Source organism: Grus americana, chromosome 6, assembly GCF_028858705.1.
Source record: "Grus americana isolate bGruAme1 chromosome 6, bGruAme1.mat, whole genome shotgun sequence".
Lineage (NCBI taxonomy): Eukaryota > Metazoa > Chordata > Aves > Gruiformes > Gruidae > Grus > Grus americana.
Window position 1 is genome coordinate 37,441,972 of NC_072857.1, and position 11,163 is coordinate 37,453,134.

General features: G+C 43.7%; 1 protein-coding gene across 50 annotated transcripts in view; it reads left to right on the forward strand.

Annotated features, from left to right (window-relative positions):
* Window positions 1-9,708, forward strand: part of MAP2 (microtubule associated protein 2) — a 226,813-nt gene extending 217,105 nt beyond the window's left edge. For 32 of the 50 annotated variants that reach the window (XM_054829437.1, XM_054829431.1, XM_054829451.1 and 29 more), the window contains 4 exons: window positions 2,731-2,823; window positions 4,365-4,446; window positions 4,941-5,053; window positions 5,545-9,708. In XM_054829437.1, coding sequence (XP_054685412.1) covers window positions 2,731-2,823; window positions 4,365-4,446; window positions 4,941-5,053; window positions 5,545-5,760 — 504 coding nt within the window. In that variant the 3' untranslated portion in view covers window positions 5,761-9,708. The remainder of the gene's footprint in view (window positions 1-2,730; window positions 2,824-4,364; window positions 4,447-4,940; window positions 5,054-5,544) is intronic. The other 18 variants (XM_054829454.1, XM_054829455.1, XM_054829456.1 and 15 more) reach the window with 1 other exon arrangement.
* The last annotated feature ends 1,455 nt before the right edge of the window (window positions 9,709-11,163 follow it).

The following is an 11,163-nucleotide window of genomic DNA, read 5'->3' on the forward strand; positions in this document are numbered from 1 at the left end:
AGATGACCAGCACAACACATCCACATCACTCAGCTCACTTCAGCCCTTAGCATAGGACATAAGTGATACATAGGTCTCCTGCTGGCCTCTCTACACAGGGGCACATTTCACCCAGTGAGACAGAGAGGATAATTGAGATGATTGGTCCTTTACATATCTGCTAGCCAGGTCCATGGGCCATGAGACTCATAAACTGTCAGACTTCCGGGTGCAAATCAACCTTTAGGCACTTGATGAAAGGCACCCTCTCAACTTACCACCTTGCTTTGGCTCCATTTTAAGCTACAGGCTCCCAGTCCACAGTGCTGAGGTCTTGTCATGACCCCTAAGTCAGCATTTTCAGAGCAAATGCATCCCTGTGGCCATTGCTAAGAGGTGCTGCTGATCCATTGCTGAGAGAGATGTGCTCAGAAAGTGCTAGGAAGGCTTTCTGTTTTGCCCAGTTGTGCCTGGCCTGAAGCTCTCTGGGAGCCAGATCTGACTGCACATCTGATGTGTCTTTCTGTAACTGATGTGACACCTGTCTTGTATGGTACTGCGGTACATTTTTAAACAAATAGTATATTGAGAGAAAGCACAAGCATAAGACTCCAAAGGCATTTGCTTTCATGTTTCAGTCTACATTGGCTTACTTGGACAGATTAAGCAGATAGACAGAAAGACAGAAATCAGTTTGCCTGCTGAAGATGGCCTTCTGAAGGTGACCTACTAGTTGTGGAGTTTTCTGGTGCCGCCATCACCCTTATTGCTGAGCATGCCATCACCACAGATCTTTACCAATTAAAGTGAGAGAACACTTAACATCCTAATGGTTTGACTGATGTAGTGGTTACGTTACATGTAATGAGGGGCACCCATAAAACAGCTTGCTGTGAAGAAGTTCTTCACATTAGCTGCAAGGTGTGCCTCTGAAAATTTCTTCTTCAGAGTTTACTGGGCTTAAGTCAGGAGTGCATTCCAGGTGCTCAGTGCCAGAGGATTCGACTTGTTATCTAGACATGACGCTATCCAATGTCACAGGAGCAAAGAGCTACAAAAGCTGATATCCCTTGCAGGGGGCAAATAGTCTTTTCCTAGTTTGGAGAGGTGAGGCACAGAGAGACTGATTTGTCTCAGATTTATCAGGAAGCCTGAGGCAGCCTGAGGACCTGAAGCCAGGAAGCAGAAACTGCACAGGGTTGTTCTTCCTCCCACTGACCACTCCAACTGGTTTGCAGCTGCTTTGTGTTCCTGAAGTGGTAAGAAGCCACAATAAGGTACCCTGGTGTATCTGTCCCTCTCTCTTATCTCAATATCGGACAGTTACTGTAGGTTTACCTACAACAGCAGCTAACAGGACTGTTCTAAGTAGTATCTCAGTGAAGGCTCTACAAGTGCCATTTAGAAAAATGAATAGATAATGCCTAAAATTCTGTGGCTTTCTGTAAATTCATATTGTATATTAATAAAGTAGAGGTAAATAAAATCCAACATAAAATGTGAATAAAGACTTCATATTTAACCCAGAGAAAGAATATGCTGCATGGGTGGCACTCTGAGTAAGTAAAAGTTCCTGGTGCAAAGGCAGCAGGTGCATCCTTGGCCAGAAGTGCCTTCCCATACACCTGAAAAGCCTAACACTAGTGAGCACAATCCCCTGCCCTTGCTTAGAAAGAAGTCTGGAAGTGGTGTCACTCAGGGGTGTGCCCTGCACCCAGTTGTCCCCATTTACTGGTAACTGCCATCCTGCAGCACATCATTCCCTAGGAAAACAATCATTGGTGGCAGCTGAGCTCTGCCAGGTGGAGGAACTGCTTTGACATGGGGGTCAAGCACAGGACAGCTTGGCCCGCCCTTTGCAGAGTTCACCTCCAGGCACTGCCGTATGCCTGCAGTGCATCTATGGCTAAGATAACACAGAAAAAACGTGGGCTCCTGGCGTCTGTAAGGGAGGCTGGCACCATCAAGGGAAAGGTGAGTACTTGTTCTGTTGGAAGCAAAGAGTACAGAGGAGAAGCACAGTGCTGCTAGCACCAGAAAGTTGTTGTGACTTTATGGCCACCACCAGAAATCAAGAAACAGTGATTGCAGCTGTAGGTTTCCAGATGCTGTTGTTTTTGGCATTGCCTGTTAGTAAACAACTGTAAAGAGAGAGAGCAGTAGAGAGCTCTGACTTCAATTTTGTCAGTCCCTTTTCACAGGACACTCTGAGGTCTGTTGTGTGAATGTAGCTGCCGTTATGGCTGGATGGCAGGAGGGGTGAAATACCTCAGAATTTCAACTCACGCCTGAGCTGGCTGGATCTGGGATTTCTGCATCAAAGACTGGAGTGCTGAGCTGTGGGAAGGAGGTTTTCCATCTTTTCCTTGTGGCCAGTTCAGCAGAAACACTGGCTGTCACTCAAGAGAGCCTAGGACAGGCTGTCCAAGAACTATGTCAGCCCATGCAAGCAAGAAGTTCTTTGAGCTTTTCAGGGAAAAGCAACCACTCCTATCTCCGAGTATAAAAACTTTCCCCTTTGTATTTCACCACCACTTTGTGAGGTAGAAAAAAGAGCAGCATAGTACATTCACATATGCTGTGTTAACATACTAAGTGTAGAGATTGGCGTGGTTTACTTTCTCACATTTTAATACAAGTGTCAGAAGAAGGAGTCACAGCAGGAGGCAAAATTACCCTGGCTCTCTTGTCCTACACCCTGATGGAGTGTGTGTGTATGGTATATAGTAAGTTACCTCCAATTCCTTTTAGGTTAGGATTTTAAACAAGAAGATCGATTTTAGCGATATTCAGTCCCGGTGTGGTTCCAGAGATAACATCAAACATTCTGCAGGGGGAGGAAATGTAAGTAGTACAGATACCCTGTGAACAGGCATCTCCACTGTGGTGACCCTCGTTGCACAGCTAGCCCCCTCCGTCTCCCTTCCTCTGAGCACTACTTCCCTTCTCGCTACTGTTTCACATGTGAGTCTGGTCTGGTAGTCATGTGAACCCTATGTATGCAGTGGTGGCCTCCTGATCTTTCTCCACAGAGCACAACACATTTCCAGAACTTGGACAGGAAAAGGAAATGAGAAATGAAGGGTCATCTCTAAATGCCGAAGGGTGCTGACAGTAAGAGTCCAGTGTGAGCCAAAATGGTTCAGCGCCTTTCATGGGAATTGCCCAAGAAAGTCATTTTCAGAAAGAGACTCCATCTCACAGTGAGACTCCAGCCTCACAGCTGGGCATCTTCCAGTGTGTCAGTCCTTAGCTAACCTGACAGGAAGAAGAAGAAAAATAAAACATAAGGACAAAGAAAGCTGAGAAAGAGGGTGTGATCAGCCAGCGTGCTGAGTGCTAATGATAATGCCACAGCATTATTCCATTGTAACAAACTGAGGTTGCTCAGGGTATGACTGGACACACGTTAGTTCTAACAGTCGTGCTGGGATAGCTTAAGGCAGCTCTGACCCCTCTGATGGAAATGATCTCCCCTCAGATGGAAGAGCTGATGGTGTGAGCACATCTGATCCAAACAGTTTCAGTACAGCCACCAGTGCTGGCTTAAGTCATTGCTGGTGATGTGAGCAAACCACTGGCATTGCAGTCATCCTGGAGCGCTTGTCTGGCCTGGAGGGGCTGCAACTTCTTAAGACCTGATAACACAGGTGCTGTGATTGCGGGCTGCATCTGGGAGCACAGCAAGGCAGGAATGTCACTCTGTGGCTGTTCCTGAGCTGGGCTCACCACAGTCATGGCAACGTGGCCAGCAGCAGGGCACAGAGCAGCGGGAGGAGGGAGGGTCCCTGTGCTGCTGCCTGGCTGGGCAGAGCAGTGCTGCTGCTCTGCAGTTAGCACCACCAAGCTGGCTGGCCGAAAACCAGCCAGCTCAGGTACAGCTGCAGGAGTCACATTTGTAGGCTCATCAGACTCTCCATAGTGGATTGAGCTGAAATGCACACTATATTTAGATGCAGAAAAATATGAAACAGATGGTAGAGGGGGGAAAAAAAAGTCACCAAAATATTCCTAGTTGCCAGGATGCACATTCAAGAGCAGAAGCAAATGGGATGGGTCCTGCTGCATGCAGGGCTTCGGAGCATCTACCCTGCAAGGAGGCTCGGAAACATTTTAGAAAGAACCCACAAGCTGATCTGCTTTGTCCTCCTCTTCATTTTGCTAATAGTAGAGCTTAACCCAGCTCTGGCATTTCCCTAGGTGGGAAGGAAGCTTGCTGTATTAATCCAGGTGTTTCCTCCTTTGTGGTGTGGTCTGTTTTCTACTAACCATCTCTCCTTTTCCAGTGGTTTGTAGAGGCTTGGGCTCTTCCTCTGCAGGGCTTGGCTTTTTTTTTTTTAATTCTTTTCATTCCTGTAATTTTTTTGTGTGTGTGCTTTTGATAGGTACAAATTGTAACCAAGAAGATCGACTTGAGTCATGTGACTTCGAAGTGTGGCTCGCTCAAGAATATCCACCATAAGCCAGGTATTGTAGGAATTTCTGGGATGTGGGACAAAGCAAAGACCTAATTCTGTTACGTGAAGGAGAAATCATGGACCATACCATTCTCTTTTATAGTCCAAGAGAAAGTAAATATTTTATTAGTAAAACTAATATTCTTAACTAAAGATATACAGACATAAAGGTATGGGACCTCGTAGTTTAGAGAGTCAATTAAAAATGCAGAAGGATGCTGCTGTGGCATAATGTCAGTTTGATAAGGTACTGAAGTCAGCAAAATGCTTAAGCATGTGCTTAAATCCCATGAAAATCAGTAGGGCTGCAGCACGTGCTTACAATTTGAATGCGTGTTGAGGATTTTATATTTTACTGAACATGCAGTGTGGTATTCTGTGCTTCTGTAAAACCATTAGATCTCAACTAAAAGGGAAGTAACGTGAGTGCACCCCTGTGTGTCAGGTCAGACTTTCTCCTGAGTCATTCCAGTCTCTCAATCTGTATTTCCTTTGTCTGTGTAGGAGGTGGGCGTGTGAAAATTGAGAGCGTGAAACTGGATTTCAAAGAAAAAGCTCAGGCTAAAGTTGGTTCACTGGAAAATGCCCACCATGTACCTGGCGGTGGTAACGTCAAGGTAAGGGGACAGCCGTCAGAGAAAAGGCTACCTACTACTTATCCCTAAAGACAAATCTTGTTTGGGATCATTGTGCAGCATAGGTATGATCTAGTAAGTTTGTAGTATGAGTATCCCAGAGGACTGCTTTGTGAAACAGGAGGAAGACATCTTGAAAGTAAGATTACTCCGCAAGCATTTGAAAAAACAGATTTCAGAAACAAATTGCAATGCTCATAAAACATCTATTAAATTCATACAGCTAGGAACAATGGTACTGCTCATTACTGCATCCATCAGACACAGAAGTAGTAAGAGAGTGTAACATAGTAAGCCAATGTATATTAAACAAGGTGAAAAAAATCTTCAGTTTCAATTATTCTAAGGAGTGAAGAACCTTCACTCCTTCTAAGAGTTCTTAAGAGTAAACAAAATGAGACCCAAATGATGATCTATAAAGAGATAATTTGGTGAATATATAATGCAATAAATTCTTTGCTTTCCTGGAGCAGATTGACAGCCAGAAGCTAAACTTCAGAGAGCATGCTAAAGCCCGTGTCGATCACGGGGCTGAGATCATCACGCAGTCACCAGGCAGGTCCAGCGTGGCTTCCCCACGCAGACTCAGCAACGTCTCGTCCTCTGGAAGCATCAACCTGCTTGAATCGCCCCAGCTTGCTACCCTCGCTGAAGATGTCACAGCAGCCCTCGCTAAGCAGGGCTTATGAATTTGCTCATTTCGCGTTGTATGAAGTAATAATATTTAGGCATGGGCTCTTGGCAGGAATGGGCTCAGAGCAGGTGTTACATTCATTCTTTACCATGTCTAAAACTAAGTCACATCCCAAGACTTGTAGTTACCATACAGTTAAAAAAACCAACAACAACAAAAAATTAAATAGATGCAGAAATTGGCCTGATTTCCATTTACAACAGGAGGACACTGGCTTTATATGGGTATACAACTGCAATATGTTACATTGGACAATTATTGTTGCTCTGCTCTGTCTTGCATGGAGTACCGTACTATGATAAAATGCATTTTTACCTTTCATGTGCCTGAAGGCCATCCACCTCTTTCTGAAGAGCCTTGTTAATATCCCAAGTTGCTCATTTCGCTGTTCTGTTGATAGATGAGGAAATAAAAAAATAAAAGTTGCCCATTGTAAGTTATTACAGGTTAAATTAACAGTCTGCTTAACAGAAGGAAGGGCATATAGAGAAATTCAAGTTTAATGAAAAAAAAAAAAGTGTTATTTTGTATAAATGAGTAGAACAAAAGTTGAATTAAGTTATTAACATTTTTTTGGACCTCGTTAATTATGTCAGTGTATAGCTGAAAAGCCACTAAATTATTTAACTAATAACTAAAAATAGTAGTTGAAAACATTTGAACCGTGGTTGGGGAAGTGACGTAAAAAAGCTGTTGAAAGCAAGCACTTCCACCCCAACAGACTTGTGTCTGATTAGAAAGTTGGTTAAGCGGCTAGATTTGTGTACGCACCACTGGTTTCACATCCTTTCCATCTGTTTGATACAGTATTATAGATATATATATTTCTCTGTGGCCATTTGTGATACGCCCTCCTCATATACTTGAATATTCTACTTCTTTATTCACAGTATCTGTGTCTATTGCACCCTTTGGTGTTGCAATTTTAGGTATGTAAAAGTAGATGTTAGCGGGGTTTTTTTTCCCTATTCATAAGAATACATTTAAAAAAGATGAAAATTTTAGCATGAAGTTGCTTTCTGTAACAACTAAAAGCCGTGACCCTGTTTTAGTGCCAGATGCAAGTCTCTTCTGTGATGCTAGAAAAAGGATTCCTTCCCGCTTCCCTTCCCTCCCTTTCTTCACATAGGTATGATTTTTGTGGGGTCCAGACGTTTGTAAAAGGGTCTCCAAAGATGGCTGAGTTTGGAGTCTGGATTTTTAAAAAAATCCGTAGTAGTTTGGTTCTTTCTTTCTTTCTTTCTTTCTTTCTTTTTCTTTCTTTCTTTCTTAAACTCCTGTAGTAACAGTGAATGTTAGATTTATTTATTTTTTTCTTTTGCTAAAGTTGAAACACAGAAAAAAGTATTAAGACGTTATTTCCACTCCTTCAGTGATGTCTTATGTATACGCTCAGGCACCCAGATAACAGTGATAAACGTAACAGAGATGCCTGTGAATTATAGTACAAGAATAAATAAAATGAGCTCCCTACACTGGGTTGCCATACCGATTCATCAATAAATAGGGCATCTTAAAGTCTGAGCAAAATGGGATTATATTGATTATAAAAAGTATAAGAAAACATGTGCATAAAAAAGATAAAGGGCAGAGATACATAAACAACCAATCTAACAGAGTTACCTGTGAAAAACTCTGACACTATCTTACGGACATTAAGAGAACACTGAAGGTAATATGGTAGTATTACTCATCAGCGGATAATAATCTGCTGATACTATATGTACAGTAGACATTATGAAATGACCAGTTTACATTCTTGCAGATTCTTTGATCTTTTCCTTTTGAAATCTCTTAACTAAACTTTGCACTGTCAGTTGAGCTATACTTGATACATGTATTAGGTTAACATTGTGTGTTGGAAGCTTTTGATCTGTTCTTTTTCCTTCTTAATTTGTATGTGTGCGTGTGTGTGTTGGGGTTTGATCTGAAAAGACTCATAGAGAAGTTTTTTATGTCTGTGGAGAAGGATTCTAATAATTAATAGCACAGGATTCCCCATCATTAAATTCAGGTAGCAAACACACAGTCACTAGACAGTAAATATTCAGTGGACCAAAGGGGGATTTTGGCTAAGCTGTCCCAGCAGTAGAAAGACAAAACAAAATGGTTCCATCTCTAAAAATTTTACTGAAGGTGAACTCCTAACAGCCACACACATGACATTTCACCTCTGCAAAAAGCTTTTTCACACTATAAAGTACCTAATACTGTTTGTAAGTCGGTTGTTTTATACAAAGGACAGTGATTTTAGAACCGTGATAAGTGCATCTGGAGGATTCTGATTTCTGCCTTGTGTTACACTTTTGCTTAGAGTAATCCTAAGAATTCACATGGAAACACTGTCAAGAGAGGTGCATTAAAAGCCTCTTCCCATTTTTCTAGAAAAACAATAGAAAAAAAAAGACAGTATTTATATCACGTTACTCTGAACATACTATTGATTAATATAAATTAGCCTTGCAGTGGTTTTTTTTTTTTTTAAATGCCTTTTGCCAATGTGGGAGAGAGTCTATGGTACTACTGAACCTCAGCTTCTCTGAAGCTGAACACCAGCTAGTGAGAACAGTGTTAACCTGTGACTCAAGTTTTTTTTTTTATTCTGCTTTTAAAATTGACATACTCTAGAAAATGAAGCTTAGTTAATCTACCTATGAGTCCAAAGTTAGAGTGGTGTAACATACCAAGTCATTTATTTCATGCATTAAAATGAGCTTTCTTGTCTTGATTCAAGCAAAGACCTTTGTAATCGTAATCATCCTTCCATAGAAAGAATCCTAGAATGCTGTGGAGTTAGATGAAAAGAAATCAAGAGTTTTGTGCTGTTAAATAATAAAAAAAAGTTATGTTACATGACTCTAGATGTTCACTGAAAAAGCTCATATTAATCTTAACTTCTCAAGAAGCGCGTTGGTTTTAAAAACAACGGTTTTGTAAATATGTAATGCCCACTAAAGAAGATACAGCCAGCTCCCTGGAAACTGCATCCGTTGTGTTTCTTTTCCACAGGCATGTTGAGCCAGCAGGTGTGTTGGGTGCCTGAGACCCAACTCTGTAACAAAGCAGAGATAACCCAGACAAAAGGAATGGTGAAACCTTGTTTAGATAGCTAGGGGAGAGCCCCAAATTAATAATACATCAAGTTGTAGAGACAAAAGTGCTTCTGCCCCATCCGCAGAGTTCTATGTAACCACAAGCTGAAAGAAATCAAAGTTGAGTAAACCTCTGTCCAGCAACAGTGAAGGGAAAACTAATACTGATGATGAGGGAAATTGTGTGCCCACAAGGGCTTATGTGTATTTTCACTGTACAGCAGTAAATGGTGTTATCCATTCAATGCTCTGCTAAGGTACAGTAGTAACCTCATCGTGACTGCTTACAAATCTATGTTTGCCTATATACACGACCCAAAGGGAGTCAAAAGGCATCCTGTGTGGACTGCCACATGTGAGCAGAAGTTTTTTCCATGCTGGACCAAATACTGTTCATAAACCCAAGTACAAATGTCCCTTCAAAGGCAAATGCCTTGAAGAGTAGATCACATTTGCTGTGAAAATCGACGCAGGTAGATTTCTAGCGTAGGTGTGTGTCGAATTCACTCGCTAGCCAGATTGCTAAAGCAACTCCCTCTGCAACTCCAGCAATTCCCACTGCAGGAAGGTAAATTAGTTTCACACTTGGAAAAGTCAAGCGTGTAAAAGCCACTTCAACTTTAGCAAAGAGAAAAAGCCAACAAATAAACATGCTGTATGCTGGAATGTCAAGGAATAGAGTCTGCTGTTACAAACCTGTGTTTTTTCTGATAATTCTAGAGCCTGTTACCCTAAAAGAGGCATTTCTTGAATGGCTGGTGGTAGGTAGTTCATGTTTTTCAATCCGATTTGCAATTGTATTTGTTGCTGTATAGTGATTGTTTTGCAAAATAAAATCGCTTGTCATCTAATTGCTTGTGTCTTGTTTGCACTGTTTGTGATACAGCTCCTCCCGCATTCAACCACCATGCATCACTGCCCCACCCCTGGAAAAAATACCACACACCTGCTGGTATTGCATAGTCAGGTTTGCCAGGAGAAGTCAGAGCAGATTAAGTCATACTTCTCAGCTAATCCCTGCTATTTCTTGCCAAAAGAATCAGTTTTTACAGCTAGCGTCGGCTTCTGCAGGGTAATATTTCAGCACAGAGGTGTGTGAAGGTGTCGCCCATGGCCAGAGCCATTCCTTTATCACAGAGCTGGGCCCGGCACTGGTGGGGACTTGCCACGGTTTTGCGTCGTGGCTCCACCGCTTTCTTCTGCTTGGCTGAGCCACAGGGCGCCCTCCATCCCTTCTTCGCTCCCCGCCGGGCAGGAGCCGCTGCCCTTGACGGTCCCGATGCTGTGAGGGGCGGCGGGGCTGGGCGCTGCCACCCCATTCCCCAGAGCGTCCCTCATCAGGGAAACGGCTGCTGCCGCCCGGCACAGCTCGCGCGACCAACGGCTGCCTCGCGGCCCCGCAGGGGGGCGCGCGCTCCGGCAGGCTATAAATACCGCGGGGGCGTTAACGGTCGCCGAGCAGTTGTTAGTTTGGCCTCGTGAGGGGATCGGCGCGGCGCTCTCGCCCCTCATAGCCGTAGGGCGCGCTCTCAGCCCTCTGTGAGGGGCTCAGCCCGGCCGGCAGCGACGGATGAGCGTGATCGGCTCCCTGCAGCCTGCTGAGGACGACCAAAGGTAATGGGAAGCTGTGGGATAACCCACAGCTTATGAGCTCTTGGGGTCGTCCCAAAAACTAATGGGTAACAGCCCGAAGTAGTTTGTTATTTTGGATCTCTTGGTGGGTCCTTAGAAGTGTGGCTCTGTGTTGCAGGTGGAACAAAGAACTACTCCAGAAAATGTTTGTGTGCTGGCCCAAACCACCTGTGTGGACCAGGTGTCTTCTCAGCAGGGGGCTGTGGTGTGGGGAAACGGAAGCTTCATCCCTCAGGCTTTCCTGCCCTTGCACTGCCCGCTCTAGACCTGCTCAAGCAAGGCTGCTTCTGATGCCTCCATGCCAGCCCTGGAGGGGTTTCAAGCCTGTGCCGTGTGCAATGACACAGGTGAAATGAGAGCTTCAGAATCAGCTACTGTGTGAGCTTTGCATATTCTGTAGAGTTGGATAGCAGCAGTGGGAGTTGCTCACAGAAGAAGAATCCTCTGAACGTGGCTGGGAGCCTGAGCAGTAGGAGGGAGATACAACTGAGTAGACTGCTTTAAGTTTCCCAGCCCTTGAGCAAGCTGGACTTTTCACATAACGCTGCAATATTCATAAATAAATGCAGTCAGACTACCTGGAGGAATAATTAAGTAGTGTTAATTATCCATTAGAAGCACCCTCCTAAGGGTGCTTAGGCACAAGGCAGAACTAATGTATCATCTGCTAAAAG